The sequence below is a fragment of the Lygodium microphyllum genome, chromosome 17 (genome assembly GCF_053477565.2).
Source record: "Lygodium microphyllum isolate KBCC chromosome 17, Lygodium_microphyllum_v1.1.10, whole genome shotgun sequence".
NCBI classification, from domain to species: Eukaryota; Viridiplantae; Streptophyta; class Polypodiopsida; order Schizaeales; family Lygodiaceae; genus Lygodium; species Lygodium microphyllum.
In genome coordinates, this window is record NC_141151.1 from 78,084,728 (window position 1) to 78,099,507 (window position 14,780).

Genomic DNA, 14,780 nt, shown 5'->3' on the forward strand with positions numbered 1-14,780 from the left:
GGAAGATCGTCAAAGAACACGAACAACAAAAGCATTGACCTAGAGTTATGATTATCCCGATTTACGTCGTTTTAGGGGAACGGAATGGGACTATGCCTTATGGCAGAGAGGTTGAGCTTTGTATCCCTCTCGTTTCCCATTCTCCTTCAGCCAAGTGCAGCGTGAATCCGCTTCGAACTCGGCGTTTTTGCATAAAGTAGTTCTCTTGGGTCCGACGCTAGTTGCCGTTAGGAAATGACCAATAAGGAAAAACCCTAATTCAGGTCGATCCTAAGTGGGAACGGCCGGAATACTTCCGCTACGTGGCAGACGCGGAAAGCCCTAGATCGCAAACCCTGTAACATTCCATGGGAGTGCCGGGCGGAGCTTTCTAGACATCCTTTCCGATGGACTGCTAAGACGTGTTCTGAAGATATAAGTGGACACGTTACATTCTTGAAAAAGGAGGTTGAGAATGTGAAGATGGATGAAGGTGATGCCATGCAATATCATCTTAACAAAATTCAGGATTCGTGTGAGAAATTAATGAATGTAGATGAGTATTATTCTGATGCACAAACGATCTCTACTACTTTGAATTCCTTGCAACCCTCTTATTTGGCCTTTCACATGGCCTTGAATGTCACCATGAGAATTTCTCTACAGCCACTTACCTTTTTTCAGTTGGTTAGTTTGTTCCTAGAAGAAGAGTAAACAAGAAGGAATAGGGGAGTGGATATTATAGCCTCTAAATTGGCTTTTATGGCGAGATAGAAGGGCAAGGGCAGCCGGTCTAGAAATGCTTCGCAGAGTTCTGGAAATCCAACTACTTTACATAGCAACAAGAAGTAGAGGGGCATGCAAGCCAAGAAGGGCAAGTGCCATTATTGTAAGAAGCTAGGTCACTACATCACAGAATGTAAGAATTGCATTGCCAAGGAGGAGTTAGAGATGTCTGTTTCTGATACACCTTCTACTGCTACAGAGTCTGCATCTTTTGTTGTTCATCGTGACTATTGTTTTTACACTTGTAGTTATGATTTTTGTTGGGCTAATACAACATTTAGCTCTACTGAAGATGCTAGCACTTGGTTATTTGATAGTGGTCCTTCTAAGTACATTACATTTCCGCAAGGATTAGTTTTCATTTGTTATTGCAGCTCTTGTTGGCAAATCTGTGTAATGTGCGAAGAATGCTTCTTACCTTGTTAGAGGTGTTGGGGAGATTGTCTTGAAAGCCATTGATGGCTCTACTCTCTGTTTACAGGATGCATTATATGTATGAGGGATAAAAGAGAATTTGTTGTCTATTTCTTCATTAGCAAAGTGTGGTATGTAGGCCATATTTCATGATGACAAATGCATGGTTAGGGATAAAAAATTATTGACATTGGTACTTACTGGTACATTATGTCATGGACTCTATGAGTTAGATGCTCATTCGATTGATTAGTCAGTATATTTGGCATCTTTTTTTTTTTCCAAGAAAATGTGGCTGATTATATTACTCAAAAAGCTGATTACAACGAAGTGCTCAAGCTCAACAGAATAAACTGGAATTGATGCAAAGTCACCACTATATCATGTATACAAGCCTCTCAGGGCGCTCTAGGGGGGATGGGGGCAAGAAGCCATGGGGGAGGGGTATATCGCCAAACGGGACTGCCTGCCTGCAGCACAAAGAATAGGCCCTGGCCGCCCCAGGTACGCATGAAGTGACCACGGAGCTCCTCACGAGCCCTGGAGTCACCCTGCACATGCTCGCATCGGCCGCGGAGGGAGTGAATGATGGAGGTCCATAGCTCTGCCATGGTCGCAAGTGCTGAAAGCCTCTCTCCGCCGAAAGCCACCTGGCATCGCGCCTTTCAAATATGCCATCTAGTAAGACTCCCTATGATCTCCCATATCTCTGAGCGGTCTGCTGTGGGCTCTAGTACCTGGCAGATGGGTAAAGCCTCCAGACCAACCATTGCACATGACCCTGCCTCGATCATGAAAATCGTGTCCTGCATCCCAGCCTCATACAAAAGGTAACGGCCCTGGCTAATTGATTGCCAACAGAAACCTCCCCATGAAATACACCCAAGGCTGGGGGCTATACGTCGAAGGATACGGCATGCTCCTCTCCATACAAGCTGTGTCTCCTCACAAGACCAAAGGCAATGCTTTGGGGTTTCTAGAGGCTGCTGTGTGCAGCGCTTACACCCTCCTTCCTTCTGCATCTAGGCAAGCCAGCTTCCCACCGCCAAACCTCCATGTGCCACCAGCCATAAAAAATACGACACCCTCCTCGGCCTCCAGCTATCCCACAGGCGGCGCTAGAAGGTTCGTCGGAAGGGCTCCGTGATGTTGTGCTCCGCCCAGTGTCTGCTGTGTGACGGCGCCCAATCCATATCCTCTTGCATCAATACATGTCTGCCAATCCTGGCAGTGTATTCTAGGAGCCTGGGTGGCTTTTTTGCAACTGCAGAGGCCAGCCATAGCCACTCTCTTGGGTCCCATTCCAGCTCATCAAGTGGTCTACCCTCCCAGATCCAAAGGCGCCACTCCTTGAGCTCCATCCAGAAGACATAGGGGTCCAGTCGCTAGGTCTTCCCTTGAAGACCCACCATCCGAATCCTCCTCCATGAAAGTGTGGCAATCCCCTCATCCTGTTGCCCTCTATCAAGGGCCAGACGTCCCCCCTCCTGAACGGTAAAGAAGGTCCCTTGGGGAGCGCGGCCCACTCTACTTGCCACCTGAAGAGGGATGCTTGCTGGAGAGAACCTGGCTGCCCATACCTCCCCGGTCTCTATCGGTTCTCGTATCAGGGGAGCAAGCCACTCCGGAGGTATTGCTGCTTCTATCTCTCTTCTCCTCAACTCCAGTCCTCTCAAGCACCCTGATACTCGCTGTAGCACCTCCTTGTCTGCCATCTTGTACACCTCCCGCCATGTCCTGATGCAGCGAGCCGGGCCGGCCTTCCACCCGGTCTCCCACCCAGCCCACTGGATGTGGGGGCGCTCACCTAACTGTGCCCCTTCCTTGTCTTTGACCTGGAGGTTCCAGATCACCGGCTGATGGTCTATTTCCTCCTGGCAACCCGGGGGGCTCTGGATTAGGGCCTTACGGAGGCCCTGCCACACGCGGAGTAGGCTCCACAGGAAAGGTGATCTGGGCGGGGTAATCTGGGCTGAAGTGAAGATCCATCTCAGGGACGGCCTCCATTCCTCGCCAAGCCTCGGTTTACAATCCTGAAGGCCCTCCTTCAGTAAGACCTTCCAGGTTTGCCTACTTGGTGTGAGACCGCGGACAACTAACTTGCCTAAGAGGGCCCTACTCTGAAATTCTGGGTCTATAATCCCAAGTCCTCCCTCTAATCGATGTCGTATGATGGTCGCCCACGCCACCTTGGCCCTGGAGTCTCTGGAGCCATCAGACCTTGACCAAAGGAAGTTCCGCACCAGGCGGCGAAGCTGCCCTGCGCATGATGAGGAGAAACACCAACATGAGGCGATGTACCAGGCCGTCGCTAGGAGGACCTGGTTAACCACCAGGGCTTGACCAGCTAGTGACAGGTGAGCCGTGCTCCAATAGGTCAGTTTCCTCCTAATAGACTGTAGAACCGGAAGAAATTGCTGGGCAGGAGTGATATCAAGTCCCACCTGGAACCCTAGGTATCGGACGGTCTGCCCTCTGCTCACCCATCTAAATCCCAAGTGGACTTCCCAACTGTGCTGGATTCCGGGTCTGTGAGGAAGCCAACCGACTTTCGCCAGTTGATTTTCGCACGCGCTGCAACACAGAACACCTCAAGAGCTAACCTCATTCTTTCCAGCATCACCTCATCCTCCTCTATGTAGAGTCCTGTGTCATCTGCGTATTCTGAGTCTAACAACTCAGTCTCCTCTCTCATTGGAAGTCGCAGGCCGCGTAGTCCACTCAGACGTGACCTTAGGAAGTGGGATATCGCCTCTGCGACAAATAGGAACAGGTATGGGGCCAGGGGGCAGCCTTGTCGAACCGATCTCTCCATTCGGACATCCTCCCCTCGCCTTCCGCCTATGAGAACCCTGCTGGTGGCTGATTTGTACAGGCCGGAGACCCCGCGAATCCAAGCGTGGGGAAATTCTAACTTCACCATGGTATCCTCTAGGAAATCCCAGTCCACCTTGTCGTAGGATTTCTCGAAGTCCAATAGTAGTATTGCCAGTCTTTGCCCACTGTGCTGAGCCCACTCTGTCGCCTCAAAGAATGTAAATACATTGTCTAGGATGCTCCTATCCTGGACAAAGCCTGTCTGTGTGTCATGAATGCACACGGCGTAATCGTCTACCAATCATCTTTGCCAGAGCCTTATCGGCCACTGACAATAAGGTGATCAGTCTCCACTGGGATAGCTCCAACTGGTCTCCCCCTTTTGGGAGGAGATTGATAAGGCCTGCCGATAGCCTCCGTGGCATCTGTCCTGAGGAGAATATCTCCTAGAAAGTCCTCAGTAGGGGATTCTTCACCACCTCCCAGTATGTAGTGAAGAAGGCCTTAGAGAGGCCATCCTCCCCTGGGCATTTTTGCCCATGCTGTGTATGAAACGCCTCCTCTAGTTCCTTCTCTGTGAAGGGGACTAGGAGGGCGTGTCCTATCTCCTCTGTGACGAGGGACGGGATGTGATCCCATACTTGTTGTCTGCATCTCTTTCCTCTAATTGAAGCTGTCTCCTGCTGGAAGAGTCGTGTGTAGTAGTCGGTGGCAATCTCCATCACCTTATCAGGGCTAGAACGGGTCCTCCCATACTGATCCCTAAGGCTGCGTATCTGCTCTCCCACGGTGCGGGGCTGGTGCACCTGGAAGAATTCCTTGCACATCGTGTCTCCCTTCCGTGCCCAAAAGGCTACTGAATTGCAGAAAGAGAACTCCAAGCGCCTGTCCTCTAGGCCAGCAATGGTTGCATGCGCGCACACCTCCTGTGAGTGGAGGATGGGGTCCCCTGGTGCCTCCTGCAACAATCTCTGCGTAGCTGCCAAGTCCCGTTGGAGTGCTTTCTCCTCCTCCCAGCATTGCTGCCTGGCCTGTAGGGCTGCCTCTTGGCAAATTCTACTTAACTCGGCTAGGACCTCTGCGACCTCCTCTGCTATCCTGTCCCTCCTCACCCACTCTTTGGTCCAGATCTGCTCTATCTGTCTCGATACCTCCTCCCTCCTATAGATCGAGTCAGGGATCTGACAGGATCGTGTATCTAGGGCGGATGTTGGGGGATCAAGTGCCAAGAGAACCGGGCAGTGATCGGATAGTGTGGTACCTGCCAACTGCTCAATCTACTATTACTTCTGCTATGTTATAGGCAGAGTTATGGCATGCTTGCATGGGGCATGTTAAATATGGCAGTTTGATGCTTATCCAATGTACTCAGATGCTAAATGGTTTTGTGAGAGTGTATAGCAGAAAAAGGAACTCGAAGACAGAGGAAGAGAGAGACAATCTGCAAGAGAAGAAGAAAAGAAACTTACACTGAACAAGGAACAAATACTGAATATAGAAGGACTGATTAGTCCTTGCACATAGTCCAAGCGTTAATGAGCCACCAAATGTGGTTGATGATGATGACAGCATTTAAGATGGAGAAAGATGACGGAGTCAGAGTGTGCACTTGCCAAGGAAGGAGAGGAAAGATGATAATTTGACTAACTGTCAGGTGGAAAATGGCTATAAATAGCCCAAAATCCCAAAAACTGGCCGACTTAAAATTTGGGGCCAAAAAATGTCCGATCAGCATTTAATGCTGGTAAAAATGTCAAAAATGCTTAGAAAAATCCTGGAAAGGGTGGACAATTTCCGGCAGGTAAGGTAGGCTAAAGAATGTAGAATCTACCTTGGGAAATGCTCATCAAATCTCGACTGGAGAAGAAAATGCACTAAAATGCAATAAAGTGAGTGTTCTAGAATGATCTATCTCCTCCGTTAAAATAAGTGATAGACAGGTCAGAGCTCCTAAAGTCCTCATTTAACTTAGACTGAGGCTCACAAGTAGGAGATGAGAAGGCATGGCAAACATGATTGTTAACACCCCCTCTCAGATCCTGGATGTGGCGGAAGGCCAAGGGAGAAACGGATCCTGGGGTGGCAAGGGAAATGCCAACGTTGATGAACTCCGTTGATGAAGATTGCCAATGAAGAAGCTCCTCGCGATCGTGGGAAACCCCCTTTAAAACAATAGGGGTCAGAAAATCAAGAGTTGCATTACCGAGATCGTTCTCTTTTGAAAGGGATGGGGGATATGAAGGAACCACCGGAGGAGATGGTGGGGGATGGAAAGAAACCTGTCGAAAAGAGGGTGCACAAGCGAAAACGGGTGTAACAATAGACAATTGCCTCGGAGGACCTTGCATAGAGAAGGAGAATGGAGCATGTAAAGGCCGCTCTCTTGCCAACCTATCGCGATAACAGCCCAAGTAGAAGAATGATCACTACAAACGGCGTGCTTGGTGAAGACAACCTGGTTACCAAGCCTTATAAGGCCATAAACTGAGAGGAGTGGAAAGCCCAAGTTCGAAACATAAAGAGTATGTGAAAGGGAGCTTGACACGCAGTCGAGAAATAAAGGCAAAGTGCCAACACCACAAATAGGCACTGGAATAATGTCACTATTAGTGACCAAACCCTCAGAAGGGCATAGATCTTGCAACAAATCACCTTGTGGAGTCATATGACTAGAAGCCCCACTATCACAACCAGCCAAGGCCTCTCAGAAGATGGGGCAATCACTGAAGCAGGCTCCTCTAAGTCAACAATATGAAGGAATACTAACTCGTGTAACCGCTGGAGTAGAGGTAGAAGGTTGGGATGTTTTAGCTCCATCCTTTGCTCCTAGATGAAGGTGAGGGTACTTCTTCCAACATTTCTCCTTTGGATGTGTCCCCTTTCCACAATATGGGCATTTAGGCTTCTTAGAGTTGGAGTCAGAGCCTGAAGAGCTCTCTGTTTTCTTTTCTTGGGATTTCGTAATCTATATCCCATTTCACCTTCATCACCATATCCTAGGAAAATACATTTACATGACTTTGGCTCAAGTTTGCTGCGTTTTTCCTTACGTATGTGCACAAATGGTTCGCAGCCAAACACTTTCAAGTGTGCATACGAAAGTAGCTTGCTCCACCACACTTCTTGGGGAACTCCCTCTCCCAAAGACATGTTTGGTGACCGATTAATCAAGTGTACGGCTGTGATAACAGCCTTTGCCCAAAAACCATGGGGTAATGTAGCATGAGATAGCATAGTACGGATTTTATCCTATATGGTCCGATTCATACGCTTTGCAACTTCATTTTGGGGTGGATTATGAGGGGCAGTGAACTTCCTCTTTGTCCCTTTGCTATCACAAAATGCCTGAAAGGCCTTGGACACATATTATCCACCATTGTTAGAGCGAAGACACTTAAGTGTCTTATCATTCTGATTTTCAACCAATGCCAAGAATTTTTGAAACTTGTCAAGCACTTTGTCCTTGCTACAAATAGGGTAAATCCATAGCTTCTGTGTAGCATCATCAACCAAGGTGACAAAGTATTTCTTCCCCCCTAAAGATAACCTTGGCATCTGACATACATTGGAATGTACTAACGCTAGAGGAGAAGAGTTCAGCGAAAGAGATCTCTTATGAGACGTCTGTGCATGTTTACCATAAACACAATGATCACAATGCTCAAAATTAGCATAATGAAGACAAGGCAAGTAGCCCAAACGAGAAAGCACTTTCATTCCAATTTGACTCGTGTGTCCCAACCGGCTGTGCCACAAAGAAACACTTGATTGCTCGGTCACGGCAACAACATGGTCACACACACTAGATATATGGAGAGGATACAAGGTATCACTTTTTCAACCTTTGGCAATCACTCTAGATCCCTTACAGATCTTCCATTTCCCATCACCAAAGGCGGTATGAAATCCATCGTCATCTAGCTGCCCTGTGCTAATCAAGCTCTTCTTGAGCTGAGATATATGTCGTACATGCTGAAGTTTGAGGCTTTGTTTTGGGTGACTTTAATGCATGTGTATCTATCGCTTAAGTCCATGCCTTTAAGACTGTCCTTGCCCGTTTGCCTCTTCGTTTCAATCAATCCTTTCTGCTGCAAATCGGTTTTTGGAATGTATTCTCAGCACACTGATTGCTTCTTTTAGCTCTAGAGTCCTCTCTGAAGGGATGGAAGCATGGGCTGGTTTGAGGGATAATGCCCGATCATTATCCCGATAGTATGGTATTCAACATGCTTACTCTTTACGTGCTGAATTGCAACATGCGCAATCATTGTTGGCCCACTTGTTGTCTTTGTGTCAATTGGGGGACTCCATTGATGACTTGCTCACATGCATTGAATGGTTGAAGGGCAGAGTTTAATCTTTACAGGAAGAAGAATATGCTAAATACAAAGTGCTGGCTAGAGCGGAAGCTTTACATGACAATAACTATGATCCTATCAATTTGTTGCTCGATTACACCAGAAATATGTACGAGAAAATATTGTGCGTTTGATGGATGAGCAAGGTGTTATGGTGACTGACCTTGCTCCTATTATTCAAATGTGTGTTGACTTCTATAAATCATTGTTGGGCCCACAGGAGATTCTTTTAGATGCGGTTCACTCTGCTCACCAATACATTTGCAATTTGGTTGGTAATCAGGTTAAGCCAGAATGGATTGATTTGATGGAGATCGATATTTTGGAGGAGGAAGTGGAAGAGGTGCAGTCTCATTTGCCTTGAAGGAAAAGCCCTTGTTGTGGATGGGCTTTCTAATGAGTTGTTTTCGGCCCATGTGGAGCAACTCAAGGACCCATTGACTCCTCTATGTCAGCAAGTGTGGAATTTTGGTGAGATGCCTTTAGATTGGAAGATTTCCGTCATTCGGTTATTGCCTAAGGTTCCCTCTCCAACCTCCTTGAAACAATGGAGATCCATTTTTGTTATAGGTTCTTTATATAAAATCTTTTCTAAAACCATCGCCAACAAATTGTAGAAAGTATTTCTGCATTTGGTTCATCCATGCCAATACGGTTTCATTAAGGGCCGGAATTTAATGCACAACATTTTGAATGTTCAACTAGGGATTGACTATGCTAAAGCTTCAACCCAGCAGATTGTTATGCTTCAGCTTGATATTTAAAAGGCATTTGATCATGTTAGCTGGTCTTTTTTGCGGTAGCTAATGACCACCATGGGATTTGGGTCTTGTATGATTTCTCTCGTGGATACCATTAGTCAGGGTGTTGTGGCCCGCATCGCACTTAATTGAGGGGTCACAGATGAAATTGCTTTATCGCGGTCTCTTCGGCAAGGCTGCCCCCTCAGCCCTTTGCTGTTTGCTTTAGTCACTCACCCGATGCTTTCATTGTTGGACAAGTTGGCCGAAGAAGGTGAGATTGTTGGTTTGTCTCTTCCTAGTGGGGCCCAACTTTTGGGTCAATCTTTGGCAGATGATTCCTTTATGTTTCTTAAGGCTGATCGCTCGAATGTCAATTGAGCAATGGTTGCATGGAATATTTTTGCTATGGTATTAGGACTTCATATTAACACTCAGAAATCTATACTACTTTCTTGCACGAAGAATGATTTGCAAGCCTTGGGCTGGCATGGAATTGTGATATGTAAGGGAAATATAACCAGACACTTGGATTATCCTATTGGCGTAGATGTAGTTCCCCATGCATTGCTGGATTGGATGTCATTCTGTATTCATGATTGGTTCATGTACTGGAAATCTCAAGGTTGGCCTCTTCATGTGAGACCTAAGGTTTCTCAATGCATTATGATAAACATGATTTCGTTTTTCGTGCCACTGCTTCCTTGGACTAAGAAATCTCTTTTGGAATTGGTTCAGCCTATCTGATTCATGTTGTGGAAAAAGAAAGGGAATTGCTTGGGCCAGGTGTGGATTTCATGGCAGTATATTACTACTTCTAAAAGGATGGGGGGAGCAACTTTGTTGGATGTTAACTTGCATATGGCACCCTTGAGGCTAGCTCTTTTGCAAGCACTATGTATAGAGTCATCCCTGGTTAGATATTGCAATTTTTTTTAATAGAAAAGACTTGAATCTCTCATGGCAGTACGGTTATTCATGCTTCTTGGTGGCATGTGCTTAATTCCACAAGACCTCCTAGTCTTGTCTCCTTTCTCATTAGATCGCATCTTGGCCGGCGATGATATGTTTTGCAGTTTGGCACCCTCCTAATTTTGTTAAGGAGGAGAATTCGATCCAAGGTGAAGTGCTAGCTACTTCCAGGTTGTTGGATTGGTCTGATTAAGATTTGCACAGAGACAAGTTTAATCGGATGGCTCGTTTGGGGTTGTAGACAGTCCTTGATGGTGTCATTCCTGGACAGGCCCGTCTTTAGCCTTTTTGGTGTATTGAGAAAATGTCAACTAACCAGATTTATCATCAAATGGTGGAGGCCAAGAGATGGGTCACGAGAAAGGCTAATAAATTATGGCATATTCGGGATAGCAAAAAGAAGTGGTAGGAAAGATTCATCCAACGCTGGAAGTCTAAGGTTCCATATCAAGGTGAAGTATTTATGTGGAGGCTGCTTATTGGGGGTCTTCCAACTGGCGATGTGCTATGTGCCTGCAATATCTCTGTTGGTTGTGTATTTTGCACTACATGTGATGAAACAATGCTTCATCTCTTTGTCTCTTGCCCTGTTGCTAGACAAATTGGGAGTTTTGTTTCCCGTGTGTGGTCCGCGGCAACTGAGCACTGGATATCAGTTCATTCGTGGATTATGGGAAAGATGACTTCTACATCCTTTTTGCACTTGGATTATTCTTGCTTTTTCCATTTCCTTAGATGGACAGCCTTGTGGCATATTTGGTGTACTCAGAATGCCTTCATTTTTGATTCAGTATCCGGCATCCATGGTCATGTGGCCCGTGTTCGTGGTTTAGTGTTATGGCAGATCTCCTCCATGGTGTTAGCTGATCTGGTTCTTCTTGATATTGCTGCTCCCTAGCTAGATATTGTTCGCTCTACACCAGCTGTCCTTTCTGAGTGACATTTCTGTGTTAGAGTTGTGGACCGTGGTAGACTTTCAGTTGTATTTGTGCTTTTTCTTTGCTGACCTGATGGTCTGATGTAAATATTTTCTACTGAATTCAATTATCCTCATGAGAGAGAGAGAGAGAGAGAGAGAGAGAGAGAGAGAGAGAGAGAGTGTGTGTGTGTGTGCGCGCGCGCATGCGTGCGTGCGTGCATGTGTGTGTTGAGTCATATGATGTCTACTGAAGGTCAAAATGAGCTATGAGACCAAAATGATGATAGCGAGCAATTCATGGTATGTCTTGCCATGGATAAATAAATAAACAAGAAAGAAACTTCTATCTGTGCAAGAGCTCGTGGCTCTCATATATCTAAAATATTAAGTATGTCCTGCATGTTCCTTGCTACTATGCCATCAAGGGTTACCTTGTAAAGAGCATTGGAGTGACAAGGTATAGCAATTGTCTGATTGCCTTAATATACCAGAGGGACGAAAATGCAATACAAGAGCTGTGAAAAAGACACATATAAGAGGACACTGATGGAATATGTGAGCTGGGAAGAAGACACATGTAAGAGATAGGCAGACCAGCGACTGATACTTGGAATTGAACAGCCTTGTGAGACATACTCAATAAGAAAAGGAGCTGAGGAAGAAGGTAACTACTAACAAGAAAGGGCAAAGACTGTGAATTTAAGTGAGGCTGTAGCGAGAGGTGGGAAGAGAGAGCAATGGTGAGATAAGAACGAGTGAGTAATAAATCATGACTCCCAGTTGATTACAATGTGTAATTTGAGGCTCTTGTGTACATTCTACAGTATTCACTTCAACTAATGAAAGATTCCTATTCAGGAAACAAGAAGCATGATTTGGAGTTCCCCTCTCCTGCTATTGAAAACTTGTCCTAGCGTGATTTAATTTTCCCTTCTGCCAGTGTGTTTGTGGGCATTTGAAAACTTCTCTTAACATGAATGTCACGAGACTATTCCATGCTATTGGTTTATGAAATATTCCAATTGCTGCTAAATCTTCACTGTTTATGATCACATCAGGTTTCTAGCTGATTAGCTCTTATGTGAAGTGCAATTTTAGTTCTAAAGTGCACTTGCTATTTAGTCTTTTACTGCAAATGAGCACATTGAGTTTTGTAGCTGATTGGCTCTCATGTAAACTGTAGGGAACATTCAAAGCATGCTCGAAACAAATTGTTCTGATTTTCCTGTTATATATGCATGGTTATGTTGACAGTGAAATATGATTTGAATATAAGGTTAAACTCGATTTTGAAAATTGTTTAAACTAAAACCCCACTTATCAATTCTCATTAGGTGTCTGATAGGCACATTACTTTTATGTATGCTTTCAGATATTTAGTCAAGAATGAGGGCCTGTTCCTTGGAAGTTCTTCTGCCATGAACTGTGTTGGTGCAGTTCGTGTTGCTCAGCTCCTCGGACCGGGGCACACAATTGTGACAATTCTTTGTGATAGTGGATTACGACACTTGAGCAAGTTTTATAATTGTGATTATTTAGCTAGGCTAAACCTCACACCAAGTGCTCATGACCTGGAATTTCTATACAAAAAGTAGCACACTGAGCCAAATGTCTCCAAGGTTTATTGTTAGCCTTTCTTTGGGGTATGTTCCTGGAAAGATCCCCCTCCCCCTCAATCAGTAAACATGCAATCATTGGGTTCTCAAATTGATAAAGTCTTTTGATTGGCTCAATAATCAAAATTGTCTTCCTGAATAATTGTATGAAAAAGTTAAAAGTATTAACTTATATACGGCTGAATTTGAACAGCTATGATTATTAAAAACTAGTACTAGTACTATCACAATTGAAGCTCTACTTAATGTGCTTGTTTGACCTCCCAAGGGATTTCAAAAGCAATATTTCTCAATATCAAGCATGGATTTCAAATCTTTCAACTCTAGGAAATGTTTCTATATTTGGCAGATAGAAGTTACTGCTAAGGTGAAGTTGTGGCATTTAAAATTATAATACTCAGTTAGAATTGAGTTACATGCATATACATCCATGCACACGTTTTTGTGGAATCATAATTGCAATACGTACATGCATACTTGGATACTCATTAGATCACCATTTGTTATTTCAACAAGGTGATGTTATCACAATGGTTGGCCAAGTTAAGATATAGAAATGCTTTGAAGTATGCTTTTAACACCCATCCAAATAGAATTCCATTCCACATTCTTCAAAGATGTAGAATTGCTTTAAAGGATTGATGGCACATGAAATTCTAGATAGTTTAGTTATACTATAGCATATACAAGTTTATATAGCTATTCACAAAGCCAGCCAATCATGAATCTCTATTGTATCTTTGATAGATTCCATCTTTATGGATTGCATCAATTAGTTATGAATTCTATTTTCATGAATAATATTTTTGTATGGTTTACATGTCCATTTCCTAAATCAATTATGGACGTTTTTTTGGAAAATGTCCAAAAACAAGCTAGAAAGGCATGATTCAGATTTGTAGAAAAGCCAAAAGGCTTTAAACAATCAAATATTAGTGCCTTGTCCATGTTTTTAGTTGAAATGACTAAAGTTGCTATTGCATAGCATGATATTATAGCAATGAAAAGTAGTAGAGGCTAGGTTCAAACACTAACTGAAACAAAAAAGGAATCATGTGACCCTAGAAAATTGAATGTCAAGTATAATAAGTAGATTGAAAATTATCATAAAACACAAAAGCTCTTAAATGGTTAGGATAGAAATGTATTTGATACACCTACGCACAAGTAATGTATATACATTTGCATGCATAAGTGTGTGGATACATGTCTACAATTTGTGATTTAAAGGTATCGATCAATAAGACAATGTGTATATATGTGCATTACTAAAGTAATGTTAAATAACCATATATGTAAGTAGGCATACTACAAGAGACAATGTTATTAATATTTGTGAAAGATGATGCACAGACTCTAATATGAGCATACAAAAATCAAACGTGGGGGTTTTAGGTTCACTCATGTCCACTTTCTTGGGTTTATGGAAATTCATTTCAAAAAGAGAGATGTAATTCCTATTTGCTTGGGTGGCAAGAAAGGCATAACCCCTTAGTTGCTTTGGTCAAAGGTTGGGTTTGATTGGGATCCCTCATAATTAAATTTGTGTGGGTGAGATATGTCACAAATATTAAAGTTGTAAAGTTTTTTTAATGCCAAAGAAAATAAATTTGGTAGATGTGGTTGCTAAGGTGAATTAGCAATTGAAAATTTGCGAGAAAACAAATTAGTGAAACACTTAAGAGGCACACCCTAGTAAAGCCCCTTGCATTGTGGGTGAACAACACTTGGGAAGCCCACAACTTAAGCTAGCTTAGAACTTTGGTACTTAATTACACACGATGATTGTAATGTTGATTATTGATTAGAAAGATGGAGGGAACTTGTTTGTTGCTACTATTGCTTGTTATATAGGAAGAGATATAAAGAAAGAGTATATTAATGCCTCTAAAAGGCCAATGTGGTCTATCATGCAAAAGAAAGAAAGAGTATATTGATGCCTCTAAAAGGCCAATGCGGTCTATGAGATTGCATCAATACATACGATAAAAGACATCTCTATGAGATTAGACATTAGGCGATAGAATATGTAGGTGTCTACAAGCCAACGTCCAAGATGGGCATAGCACTCCTTTGCAAGAACTTGTTGGGATGGGGTGTTTTAGGGAGTGAGGGTTGGGGTGATCCTTTCTCAAGTCTTGAGTTACATGGGCCCCTAAATAGGGTGCTTGGTGCCTAT

General features: G+C 44.0%; 1 protein-coding gene across 3 annotated transcripts in view; it reads left to right on the plus strand.

The window, feature by feature from the left end:
* Nucleotides 1-12,868, plus strand: part of LOC148022065 (Pyridoxal-5'-phosphate-dependent enzyme family protein) — an 86,349-nt gene extending 73,481 nt beyond the window's left edge. The window contains exon 6 of one of the 3 annotated variants that reach the window (XM_087696694.1): nucleotides 12,358-12,868. In XM_087696694.1, coding sequence (XP_087552820.1) covers nucleotides 12,358-12,580 — 223 coding nt within the window. In that variant the 3' untranslated portion in view covers nucleotides 12,581-12,868. The remainder of the gene's footprint in view (nucleotides 1-12,357) is intronic. The other 2 variants (XM_087696692.1, XM_087696693.1) reach the window with 2 other exon arrangements.
* Nucleotides 12,869-14,780: the final 1,912 nt, after the last annotated feature.